General features: G+C 55.1%; 8 protein-coding genes across 8 annotated transcripts; 4 read left to right on the top strand and 4 right to left on the bottom strand.

Moving 5' to 3' along the window:
- Positions 1 to 9: 9 nt before the first annotated feature.
- On the bottom strand, positions 10 to 1,107 carry MVES1_003293 (25S rRNA (uracil(2634)-N(3))-methyltransferase; the record flags this gene model as incomplete). The annotated part of the gene is made up of 1 exon (XM_056208110.1): positions 10 to 1,107. The coding sequence occupies one exon, from the start codon at positions 1,105 to 1,107 to the stop codon at positions 10 to 12; it is 1,098 nt and encodes a 365-aa protein (XP_056064085.1).
- Positions 1,108 to 1,146: 39 nt separating this feature from the next.
- Positions 1,147 to 2,130, bottom strand: MVES1_003294 (uncharacterized protein; the record flags this gene model as incomplete). Its single annotated transcript, XM_056208111.1, has 1 exon — positions 1,147 to 2,130. The coding sequence occupies one exon, from the start codon at positions 2,128 to 2,130 to the stop codon at positions 1,147 to 1,149; it is 984 nt and encodes a 327-aa protein (XP_056064086.1).
- A 375-nt stretch (positions 2,131 to 2,505) lies between these two features.
- Positions 2,506 to 5,021, top strand: MVES1_003295 (uncharacterized protein; the record flags this gene model as incomplete). The annotated part of the gene is made up of 2 exons (XM_056208112.1): positions 2,506 to 2,513; positions 2,543 to 5,021. 2 exons carry the CDS (start codon positions 2,506 to 2,508, stop codon positions 5,019 to 5,021), a joined length of 2,487 nt encoding a protein of 828 aa, XP_056064087.1.
- Positions 5,022 to 5,095: 74 nt separating this feature from the next.
- GCN5_2 (histone acetyltransferase) lies at positions 5,096 to 6,534 on the top strand (the record flags this gene model as incomplete). Its single annotated transcript, XM_056208113.1, has 3 exons — positions 5,096 to 5,210; positions 5,239 to 6,375; positions 6,410 to 6,534. 3 exons carry the CDS (start codon positions 5,096 to 5,098, stop codon positions 6,532 to 6,534), a joined length of 1,377 nt encoding a protein of 458 aa, XP_056064088.1.
- A 290-nt stretch (positions 6,535 to 6,824) lies between these two features.
- On the top strand, positions 6,825 to 7,220 carry MVES1_003297 (uncharacterized protein; the record flags this gene model as incomplete). The annotated part of the gene is made up of 1 exon (XM_056208114.1): positions 6,825 to 7,220. The coding sequence occupies one exon, from the start codon at positions 6,825 to 6,827 to the stop codon at positions 7,218 to 7,220; it is 396 nt and encodes a 131-aa protein (XP_056064089.1).
- Positions 7,221 to 8,182: 962 nt separating this feature from the next.
- Positions 8,183 to 8,748, bottom strand: MVES1_003298 (uncharacterized protein; the record flags this gene model as incomplete). Its single annotated transcript, XM_056208115.1, has 2 exons — positions 8,183 to 8,602; positions 8,629 to 8,748. The coding sequence occupies 2 exons, from the start codon at positions 8,746 to 8,748 to the stop codon at positions 8,183 to 8,185; spliced, it is 540 nt and encodes a 179-aa protein (XP_056064090.1).
- A 75-nt stretch (positions 8,749 to 8,823) lies between these two features.
- On the top strand, positions 8,824 to 9,926 carry BET4 (protein geranylgeranyltransferase type II; the record flags this gene model as incomplete). Its single annotated transcript, XM_056208116.1, has 2 exons — positions 8,824 to 8,946; positions 8,973 to 9,926. The coding sequence occupies 2 exons, from the start codon at positions 8,824 to 8,826 to the stop codon at positions 9,924 to 9,926; spliced, it is 1,077 nt and encodes a 358-aa protein (XP_056064091.1).
- Positions 9,927 to 9,935: 9 nt separating this feature from the next.
- Positions 9,936 to 12,092, bottom strand: YAT1 (carnitine O-acetyltransferase; the record flags this gene model as incomplete). Its single annotated transcript, XM_056208117.1, has 2 exons — positions 9,936 to 9,978; positions 10,057 to 12,092. 2 exons carry the CDS (start codon positions 12,090 to 12,092, stop codon positions 9,936 to 9,938), a joined length of 2,079 nt encoding a protein of 692 aa, XP_056064092.1.
- Between the last annotated feature and the right edge of the window lie 49 nt (positions 12,093 to 12,141).

The raw sequence follows: 12,141 nt of genomic DNA on the forward strand, positions 1-12,141 counted from the left end.
AATACACCACTATGTATGCAGCCCAAACTCAAACGTGCGGCACTCGCCAGTGCCAACGTGCCGTCCGCGGCGCATCTCACGCTCTTGCTTTTCGTCCGGCGCCGTTTGACGGAGCAGATCTTCATTGTGCGACGTGCTACGTCCTTCAATGTACCCCACAGTGCGTCGGTGACTGTATCCTGCCCAGTCACCTGGGTGAAACTCAAAACTTCGCCATTGCGCATACTGCGCCGCACGTCTGTCTACGTCGTCGATGGTCGGTGCATGCATCCCTTTAGGGAGCGGTGGTGCAGCTGCAAGGGTAGGCGCCAGCACCGAGCGGAGACGTTTCGCAAGCATGGGTACATTCCACAGTGTATAGGGAACGGCATTCCGCAGTGTGATCAAAACGGAACCTTGTCTGACTGGAGGTGTAAAGAGTTGATATCTTGACGCAAGCGGCACAGTTTCTTGCTCAGCGTCTGCTGGGTTTTCATCGTCATCCGAGTCGCTCTCTGAGTTTATCTTGCGGGTTGTGCGGCTCGCATACGTGGGCAACGGACCGCGTGTCAGATAGGGTGCGACGGAAACGAGGAATCGCAAGATGAGCACTTGGTTTGCGAGCACGTTGCGGTGCTCGTCCTTGTGTCCCGCGCCGACGTGCGGGAATCCAAACCATACCTTACTCCAGCGGCGTGGATCCGTGTGTGCCTTGCCTGTAACGAGCTCGCACTTTTGCAGAGCACCTGCATCGACGCCAAACGCAAGGATTGAGTCGGCATGCCCCCCCGCGAGCGCGCGAATCTCGGCAAGAATCGCGGGCGCATCGGGATACTTTTTGCATACCTCATCTTCTGTATCGTAGCTAGTAGCCAAGATCTGGTGCGGTGGATGGAGATGCGGCATGCGAAGCAGCGAGAGCGCAAACGAAAAATTGCCCTCGCCGACAAGCAGGATCGAATCGTCTTGCGCGAATGGAAGGACGTGCCGGCGCTTGGGAACCGCAACCTTTTTCTTTAGCTGCGACTCTTGTATTTGGGCGCGCCGCGTTTCGTCCTGGCGCTGCTGACGGCGTGCGTTATGCTGCGCAAGCGCCGTTCGGAGCTTGCCTTTGCCTCTCCTGGCCATTTGTGGAGGTGTGGAGAGGCGCTCGAATAAATTACGGGTCTACAGCAATGCGCCCCACAGGCCGAGGCCTGCGGACAAGAGGGCCAGTCCTATAAGCATGGACGTGTAAGTGACACTGAGTAGTCTGAGATGCGGCAACGCAAGCATCCAAATCGTCGCAGCGACGGTATGTATGGCAACCAGTGCCAACAATGTGGCCTGCATGGATCGCAGCGAGGGAAAAGGAAGAAATGCGTAGGGCTTGGCCTGGCCGATTGGTGATGTATCTGACGAGCATCCTTGTGCATATGTCATAGAGGAAGCGAGAACAAGTGTGCTGCCAACGTTCCATAGCACGCTATCGATGCGCCACAGTGCAATTGTCACTGGCGAGACGTTTTCGAGAAGCTCGCCAAGCTGCTCTTCCAGCTCCGTCTTTTCGCGAATTAAAATTAACTCGTCTAAATCGAGTTCCTCTTCGTCTCCAGAACCTTGGTTGTTGGTCGACAAGTGCTCTTCCTCGTCTTCGTCTTCCTGGTACACGTAATCGCCCAGTAGATCGCCCTCGCCGAGCCGCGGCGACGGACTCTCCAGGATACGAAACATGGGCAGAAACTTGCCCAGCTGGCAGGTCCCAGCCACAACTTCTGCCATGCCCCAGCCAGCGCCAAGCCATAGTGCAATAGGAAACCGCGGATCGTCAATCGCGACCCAGCAAGCCTCCAACAGGCGTGCAGGAGGATCAATCAGACGCTCGTGCTGCTCCTTCCATGCCAATGCGATCACTACAATCACGCACAGTTCCAGCCCCATTAGGCGCAGCGCCTCGTCCACGACCGAGCGCAAAAGCGCGGTGAACACGCCTGTCGTGGCCGTCGCATTTTCGTCAACCATTGGGTTTATGCACACAATGCACCGAAACAAGCCTGCAATGAAATGCGCAATATAATGCGTGACATCCCACACGACTGGCCGCATTGCATACGCTGCATACCAGCACAGTGCACCGCCCAGCGCAAAAAACAACACCACGGGTACATCCATGAGCGGCAAACACACAGAACCTGGCGCATCGGGGTACAGCAGCCGCAGATTGCATACATTGCGCGTCGCACTGATTGCGGCATAGACTACTGCGCCGAGGATAGCAACGGCCGGCAGGAGCCCCAGCAGATGTGTAAATGTAAGCCGTGCTCGCGAGATTGGCGCAGGCAATGGTGCTATGCGAATGCCGGACGGACTTGGCGACGACCCTGGCGAACGTGCGCCAGGAGGCGGAAAGTTGGATGCGCTCACATCCGGCATCGCATGGAGACGCAAGGTCAAGATCCAGCGCGCGTGCCCAATCTGGACTGTATTTGCATATTTCCCCGTCGGCCCTGATACGGCGCGGGTTGGATCCTACAACGTCCTAGCGCAATGTCCAAGTATGTGACGCTGGATTACTGACGGGCAGTTATGACAAGTTAGTCAAAGGAGCGACAAAGCCTAAGCAGGAGCTTCCAAAGCCTAAGTACATGCACCCAATTCTGGCGGCGCCGGCGACTAGTGAGCATGCATTGCAGTCCGTGTTCCGGTCACTGTCCTATCGCCTTCAGGATCCGAGCAGCACGGTGGTGTTCAAAACGCTGATTGTAGTCCACTCGCTGTTGCGGTCGAAGAATTCATTCACTGTACTCTCGTACCTCGCGGGCGATCCCAGTGCGCTGCGCCTGCAGCGTGCCGCGACGGGCGGACTAATGGAGTACACGTACTCCAAGACTTTGGCTCGCTATGCCACCTACTTGGAGAGCAGGATTGTGGCATTTAATGAGCTTGGCTACGATGTTGTACAGGCGAGTCAGCGAGACCGCTTTACAAAGCTGCGCAAGATGAGCGTTTCCAAAGGGCTTTTGCGCGAAATTGCACTGATCCAGCGTGTGATGAAATCGGCGCTAGAGTGCAGTTTCTTTACCGAGGAAGTGCAGGATCCACTGACATTGTCTGCATTGCAAATGACATTGAAAGACATGCTCGCACATTACATGGGCATGAACGAAGGCATTATAAATATGCTCCAGCACTATTTCGATATGAATGCGCGCGATGCGGAGCGGTCATTGGAGCTGTACCGCCGCTTTGCGTGGCAGACGGAGCGTGTTGTCTCGTTCCTGGATATGGCGCGGCGTGCATCGCCGGTACTGCGTGAAGCAATCCCGCACTTGAATCATGCACCGCTCGAGCTTGCTGGTGCGTTGGAAGATTACCTAAACGATCCCAACTTTGATAAGAACCGCGAAGAGTACAAGCGCAATCGCGAGCAAAGAAGCGGCAGCAGGACGGCGGCACAGAACTCCAAGGCCTCGGGTACTGCGCCTGTGCAGCGTGAGGTGGAGCAGGCACAGCACCTAGACAAGGACGCAGCGCCGCAAAAAGAGCCAAGCGCGCCCGCGAGCACCAAACCAAACCTCTCTGCCTTTGACGACTTTTTTGAGTCACTTGAGCAACCAAACAACACACCATTCCAAGCCGCGTACGCGTCTTTTTCAGGCTTCAATGCACAGCCGGATTGGTATGGTATGCAAATGACACCGACTGGAGGGTACGCTGCGTTCGGTGCACAGCCCACCGGATTCAATCCATTCGCACCGATGGGGATGATGCCTACCGGCGCGATGCCGATGATGCAGCAGCAAGCGACTGGGCACAACCCATTTGGAATGCAGCCGATGCATACAGGACAAGCGCCACTGATGCCACAGCATACAATGGCCACCACACCGTTCGACTCCATTTTTGGGCAAAGGTCAATGACGTCCGGCGCGCAAACCCGCAACGCATCTTTTTCGGTCCCAACACAGGGAACGATGCAAGCGCAAAGCACGGGCATGCACACAGCGATGCCCGTACAAAAAGAGCCAACTGGAATGCCAACAGAGCACACTGCTTTTTCGCGGCCCGAAGCAACGCAGCGCAACGTCTCGTTATCTGAGCCGCCCAAAGAGTCACCTGCACCTGCGCCTGCGCGGCTCAAGACGCAAAAGACGGGCTCGATGAATCCGTTTTCGATTCCAAGTGACTTTGAGGAGCCTGTGCCAGTGGTTCAGCAGCCAAAGCAGCCTTCACTGAACGATATGGCACGCAATGCATGGGCTGGGACACAGATACAGTCAGAGGAGCTAGAACCGAGTGCACAAAGCAACTTGGCGCCACAACAAACAGGTATGCTGAGCAGTATCGCTTCCGAGTTTGCACGTCCACAAGCGCCGAATAGTGCCCAGGGACCTGTTCAGCTCCCCGCGCAGTCCACGAATCTTGCAAATGCGTTTAGTGCACCGGAACAACAAGCAAATGCACTTGATGTGGGCGCTTTGTCGCACACCGGCGCACCGCGCGATTCGCAATCGGGCGCAATAATGGGTGCACAAGCCACGGAGCTAAACAGCGGCGCGCCAAGACTGCAGTCCGAAAGCATAGGACCCCAACTGACCGGGCTCTCAAACCTCTCTAGCAGCCTCGGTACCAATCTCCCCAACCTCCATACCGGACTCGGAAGAGCGCAAGGTCTTGGCGCGCAGCCAACCAACCTGCGACTTGGCTCTTTTAGCTCTTCGAGCACAGGCCTTGGCGCGCAGCATCCGGTCCTTGGCGCGCAGCATCCGGTCCTTGGCACGGGCCGCAGCTCTAGCATCTCCTCCGTCGGACAGTTCGGCGCACAAGGCCAGCAGTCGCTGCAAATGGGCCTGCGCTCGCCGCTCGGTACAGGTGCGTCGGGCCTTCAGGCACAAGCAACGGGCCTTGGACACGCCGCATTCAGCCCCACCGGCCAATCGACACTGCCTGCCACACTTGCAGGGATCAAACCATTTGAGCCCTCCAGTACTTTTGGGCACAGCCTTTTTAATCAGCAGACCACCGGCACCCCAGCACCGACGCAGGATCTCTTGCAGCTCTAATGCATAGTGTTTGTAGAATATAGTCACGTGATATACGTGCCTCTTGGGATCCGCGTCGTGCTTCGCCGAGTAGCATGGCGCCAGCAGTACAACATGGGTCTGAAAGCAGCACTGTGCCATCAATAGAAGATGATAACGACATTGTTGAGGTAGGAGCTACGCGGTCTAAAAGCAAAAGCCACGAACTCTGTACGTTGCACCGAGCTACTCACTCTAGCGCCTCCAGCGGGCCGTGTATCTAAACGGCGGCGCGTCGCGGAGCGCAAGCAGGAGACGTCTCCGGCACATGTCGAATTGGACTCTGTCGAAGTCAAAATGGAGCCCGATACGGTTGAGCCAGCGAAGCAAGAAGCAGTGAAGAGCGAGTGTAACGAGCCCCCGCGGCGCGAAAAGCCAGCCGTGATAGAGGAACGCACGGGCTTGATCGAGTTCCGCGTGGTAACGAACGATGCGAAGCCAGAATCGATGGTAATTTTGACGGGCTTGAAAAACATTTTTATGCGGCAGCTGCCAAAAATGCCGCGCGAATATATCACGCGGCTCGTGCTGGACAAAAACCACTGGAGTATGGCAATCGTCAAGCGCGGGCTCCAAGTTGTAGGAGGCATTACCTACCGGCCATTTCCACACCGTGAGTTTGCCGAGATTGTATTTTGTGCAATAGCGAGCACAGAGCAGGTGAAAGGCTACGGCTCGCACCTGATGAACCACTTGAAAGACCACGTCAAGGACGCGTCACCGGTGAAGTACTTTCTCACGTATGCAGATAACTATGCCATTGGTTACTTCAAGAAACAGGGATTTACGAAGGAAATTACGCTCTCACGATCCGTTTGGGTTGGTTACATCAAGGACTACGAGGGCGGCACGCTAATGCAGTGCTCCATGGTCCCCCGCATCCGGTACCTGCAAGTACAAGAATTCCTTGCGGACCAGAAACGCCTGATCCAGGCGCGCATCCGGAGCTTTTCGCACTCCCACGTCGTATACCCCGGTTTGGACGCGTTCAAGGAACGTGATGAAAAAGAACCGAACACACTAAACTCTGGAAAATTGGAGCTCACCGTACAGCCCAGCGAGGTGCCGGGCTTGCGTGAGACAGGATGGACGCCAGCAATGGACGAGCTGAATCGCCGCTCGCAACGCGGCCCGCACTTTACGGCGATGCGGCACATCCTTGTGGAGCTCAATGGTCACGCCAGTTCGTGGCCATTTGTCGCGCCCGTGAATGCTAACGATGTGCCCGACTACTATACGGTCATTACAAATCCGATGGATCTTTCCACGATGGAGGCCAAGCTCGAGAACAACCAGTATCAAACGGTCGACGATATGGTCGCCGACGCTCAACTTGGTATGTCATTTTGCGCATGCTGACCTTGTCCCAGTTTTTGACAATTGTAAGTTGTATAATCCTGCATCCTCCCCCTACGCAAAGTCTGCCGTGAAATTGGAGAAATTCATGTACGAGCGCTTGCCCCAATGGAAACAGGCTGCAGGCATCGCGTCATAGCAAAGCTCGGACCCAATTTCATATCCCAACACTTTTCTGATTGGGCCACTTTATTTAAACGCGGCAGTTGATCTCCAGTGCCTCGGAGCACTTCGGCTCTCTACCCCACGCCCCACAGCAATCAATGGATTGATTCCAATCCGACTTTGCTAGCACATCTCTCTCTTTGTGGGACTACTATGATAAATATCGAGAAAGGAGACTTGGCAGCAGCACTACCACAAATTTCTGCCTCTGCTCCCGTACAACTTGGATGCTCTGATGAAACGTACGCCAACCACGCCGCCCTGATGGCATTTGCCCAACCCGGTACACACTCGCACGGATTGTGCGGGAAGAGCTTGGACACAGCACGACTGAAGCAACGGTTAGGATCATTGTTATTTGATATCCAGTCAGGCTCAGACCAATTTGAAAGTTTGTGGGACCGGTGGTATGCGCCGGAAGATGCGCAGGACAGCTTACCGTTTGGTGTCCTCGACAAGCCGCAAACGGCAGCACCACCTGTAACACCGCCTACGAATATATGTGACTATATTGATTCAAACTTTAGCCAGTCTGTGCAGATGAAGATGAACCCACCACAAGCTAGCCAGGACGTTGAAATCGATGCAATACTTGAAGAGTCTGCCCAAAAGTTTGATGCCATGGCAGTTGGGAGCCGCAACATTCCAGCACGTTTCTAATAAGCTGTGTACCTGAACCCCTGTACTAATATGCCGCGACGGCCCGTTCGTATACTTGTCGATGTTTTGCTACGTATAGATGCGCCCCATTCATTCCTGTTACTCTGTTTTTTCTGTGTGTTGCGTTGCGAGCGCCAACAACCTACTTCCGCTGCTGTACAGCAAGCATGCGGGCACAACCACCTGCATCGTGAGTCTGTTGTGCTTTTGTGCGACGTACCCAGACGCTACCCCACAATATTTTTTTGTCAGCCTGCGCGACACTTTTGTTGAGACGACGTACCTGTTGCTGAGCGCTAAATAAAGCCACAAATGCAGTGGATTCGCTGTATTCAACGCCTAGCGGGTCAATGAAAACTGCCGCGCACCTTACTCCCCGACATCCATTCAGGGACAAACGTCATCTGTGGTGAGCATATCAGGAGACCTACATAGTCACCGTACAATTCGGCAGTGCATAGCAAGACAAGCCAGAAATGGTACCGTGCATCCTTGCGGCGCACAAGCCGCGCTGTGTAGGCGGCCAAAGGGCCCGTACAAGCCGCGGTGAGTAGTTCTACTGCGACAATTCCAGCGTCAGCGACTCCCCAGCGCGTATCGGCCTGACTGTATTCCTGCCAGACGGAGGCAAAAAAGCCATGGGAGGTATTCACTGTACGACCATCCATGGACAGCCACACAAATGGCGCTTCCACTGTACGTTAGCGGCCATGCACACATACAGAACACGTGAATCAATGCGTCAAAAACAAGCCAGAAGTAGAGCGCCTGTGCGCGGCAGAGCAGGTGTTGCCCAGCGCGCCGCGTCAGGATCGCTGCCACGCCCACGAGCATGCCCACGTAGGCAAGCGAGAGCACAGTCTGGACGGTCTCGGGGGCGGGCATGGTGGAAGAAAAGTACATGTGCAGGGAATGGAGATGCGGATGCGATGGTTGTACTGCACGAAACAAGTAGATATATATTACAATTGCGGCAAGAGGGTCACTATTAGTTCGGCAAGTTCGATTTTGTACTGCGAAAGCAAGTCTGGCCGTGCATTGTACGCCTGCTGCATCTTGGCCAAGGCGGTCGGTGCGTCTTCCGCAGAGTGGTGTGCAAGCTCGTGCTCTACTATATCCCAGTCAGGTTCAGCGAGGTCGTCCAATGTAGCGTGCGCGAGTGTGGCGCGCAGTGCTGCGAGCTTTTCGCGCGCGTCGTGCTGAGTGCCGCCAAGCTCCTTGCCATAGGAACGCTCGGCAAGGAGGAACGCTACTGCGTCTGCCTCTCCACGCAGCTCTCCAAGCACACTGCCAATAGGCACGCCAGTCTCGTTGTAGCCCTGGTCAAATCCAGCTTGAATCGCCTCCATCTTGCCTTCGTCGAGTCCTTCGCGGTAGCCCATCTACAATCAGCTGTGTTACGACGTACGTTGTAAAAGTCTTTCTGCATTTTCAAACGGTCGCGCTGTTCCATCTCTGTCTGGCCCCTCCGTTCCTGCGCATCATTCTCCTGGTCCGACGCGAGCCAATCTTCATCCTCCTCGTCCATGCCGGCACTTAGAAAAACAGGTGCCGTTTCGCCAAATTCGCCATCCACCTCCACAAGCGCTTTTCCACTGCCACGATGCACAACGTCCGCAGAGTCCAGACGGGTACGCTGTCTGCAGAAGAGATCGCCGCACAGCGCGAAGCGGAGCGTCAGAAGCTGGATACATACAATGGGCTGGAAACAAAGTATAGAGAACATGTACGCATGCAGTAAACTGACGATAGCGCAACCGAGGCGACAAGCATGAGGAAGCATTGGAAAGTACGACGGCGCTCCTTACGGTGAACCCCGAATACTATTCTGTATGGAACTATCGGCGTGAAATTTTGGAGGACATGTTTGCACACGATCCATCGCGAAAAGAGCAGCTGTTAGACCAAGATATGGCGCTCACGCAGCAGAGTATGCGCACGCACCCCAAAGTGTACTGGTTATGGAATCACCGACGATGGTGTCTCGAATCATTACCCTCTGAAGAAGCAGAACGGAAATGGCGCCAGGAGCTGAGTTTGGTGGATATGATGCTTGGGATGGACCCGCGAAATTTCATGGGGTGGAACTACAGGCGCTACGTAATTGCCGAACTAGCCGCGGCGATGGTGCGGGACGAGCAAGAGCAGCAAACGATCCCGCCCTTTCCAAGCTCCTTATCGTCGCCAGCCTTATCCACACAAGCAAAGAATGCACACTTGGAGCTCGCCAACGAAGAGTTGCGCTACACTTTAAAAAAAATCGAGCACAATTTCAGCAATTTCAGTGCATGGCACTACCGCTCGAAGCTCATCCCACGTATCTGGGACGCACAAGGCCTTGACGAAACGATGCGCATCCAGGAGCGTGATAAAGAGTTTGAGCTTTTGCAGCAGGCAATGTACACGGATCCTGGTGATTCGAGCATCTGGATTTACCACCGGTGGCTTGTGTCGCAAGCGCCGACAAAGCGCACCCTCGACGCACAAATCCAGGTGATTGCAGAGCTTTTGGAGCTCGAGCCAGATAGCAAATGGTGCATGCAGACCCTTGCGCACTACAAGCAGCAGCTGGTTTTGCTCCATGGCGACGCGCTCGAAGCAGCCACACGAAACGAGCTCGAAGATGCGTCGCGTGCTTTGCTAGAAAAACTTGCTGTGATAGACCCACTCCGCAAGGCACGCTACATGGATCTGCTGCATACCTAGTCATACTCGCTAACGAACACCATCTTGCCCACGTCGGCGTGGTGCAGCATACCTTGCGAGTGCGCAAGTCTCTCGTCGGAAGCGTCCCCGTAAAACGAGTAGCTGTTGTGAGCAACAATGCAATACATACCCTGTGTGACCTGCCTCTCCATTGGCCAGCTCGTCCGGACCACGGCGCAAAGTGCTGATGGGAAGGCCGGTGCGAGCGTCGCATTCGTTTCCAGCGTGGTCGACATAGGTCTGGTTCGGCTGGACGTTGGCGGATTTGAATGCCTCGACCAAGCCGCGCTGGATGCTGTAAAAGTACTGCCGCAGTGTATCAAGAAAACGCTGCGTCTGCAGATGCTTGGACGAGGCACAGATTGTCAAGCGGTTCTCGTGAATAATGTACCCAATCCCAAACCCATCCTGTACGACGGGCCCGAATCCAAAGATGCGCAGCGCTGGATTTCCACAGTTCGAGGTGGAGAGCACGACGTGGTTGAGAAGGTCGTACCCCTCGTCGGCAAACAAGCTGGGTTTCGGCGCATCCTTTGCGCCGTGCAAAAGCTGCCACAAGCAGGACAGGGCGTAAAAGTGGCGGTCAAATCCATGACCGGAGGCAGACTCTTTGGAGCATTTGGTGTGTTGCACACATGCCTTGCGCAAGGCGCTGAGCTTGGTTTGGAGCGGCGCTTTGACGTCGCTCCAAGCTTGCACAAATGTGAGCACTTCCGGCTGCACGGTTCGAATTGTCTCTGTACGCCCGCGTAAGAACGACTTGGTCATGGCAGGCTCGTAGGTCGGAGCCAGCCGACCATACAAGGAGAAATACGTCGCCTGGAACGCCATCTGGACAAATGCGTCGGGAGAAAACCCATGGCTAGTGATAAAATGTTTGCCGTATCCGTCAAACTCGAGCACTGCGCTCTCATTCTGGCATATCAGGTCGGACAAGCGCATTTCTGCATACCGCACGCTGTACTTTACTGCATCTGTCCACGCCCATTCTAGGCGGCGCGGCGTAGTGCAAAATAGCGTTTCTTGCACCAAATGCTGATCCAGCGGCGCAGAGCCCTTCTTGCGCGAAAGTCCACGGGCATAGGGGCTGGCGTTAGCCTGGAACAGACTCCCAGTCTGGGGATGTATCGAGCGCGCAAACTGAAAAATCAGCTCTGTGTAGATATCCGCGACGAATCGAAGCACCGTGTGGCCATCCGCAGAGCAGTGCTCGAAATTCACACCCGCCGTGCCGTTCGCGCACACAATGATCTGCAGCTTGTCATACCAGCGATTCAAGCAGGTACCGGTCTGGACGCCATCTTGCAGCGCATATGTACCACACAGCATGTTGTTGGCAAGCTCCGATGCACTCTGTGGCGCGACGTCATCGAGACACAAAACAAAAAGCGCCGAATCGATCGTCTTGAGGCACTCGCGATTATGTGAGTTTCGCTCCAGTGTCTGCCGATGGATGGACCATGTACGCCGTTTTTCCGTGCTCAGCACGCCCAAGGCCTCGTCTGAGACCTTGGTGCCCAACTCGTCGGCATCACGGACAATTGCACGCAGCGTCGCCACAAGACTGGATTCGGTGAACAGCGCGCAGTGATTGGGATCGAGCACGTCGAACCAGTAAAATCGGCCGCGACGCACCACCACCATGTGCCGCGCCCATTCGTGGAGCTCGAGGCGGCAACCGTTTGTCGATGGAATTCGCGCCATGCCAAAAAGACGCGTATACTGAAACATGTCAAGCGGCACGCCCCGAAAATTGTCCGGCGGCAGCGTTTCGTGGCGCAGGTCGTGTATAAACGCGAGCGTTGCTAGCGTCAGATTCGCCGCACGGCGCAGCTGTGTTCCGCGCGCAGGATCAGGCTCGTCCTCGAGGATAAAGAAGGGGTTTAAGTTCAGGACTACACTGTCATTTCCCATCAAATAACTATCGTCCCAGAACTCTTCAATATAGCTGTGTTTTGTCTTGGCATATTCGATCAACTCCTCCTGCAGTTTCGGACCCTCGTTTTGGAGAAACTCGGCCACAGCCGCTTTTGAGGCGGCATGCTGCTCAAACGTCTGGAGAGGCTCTAAGCTTTTAAGATACTTTTTGCACGACTCTTCCAAATCTGGGATTGGCAGCTTGGGCAGCTTGTCTTGCTGCGCAAATGTTTGCTTCTCTTGCGACATGGCCGTGAGGGGAGAGCGATCAGCCTCCACATGTTGGATGCCTCGGCAC

This window comes from Malassezia vespertilionis, chromosome 7, assembly GCF_029542925.1.
Source record: "Malassezia vespertilionis chromosome 7, complete sequence".
Taxonomy (NCBI): domain Eukaryota; kingdom Fungi; phylum Basidiomycota; class Malasseziomycetes; order Malasseziales; family Malasseziaceae; genus Malassezia; species Malassezia vespertilionis.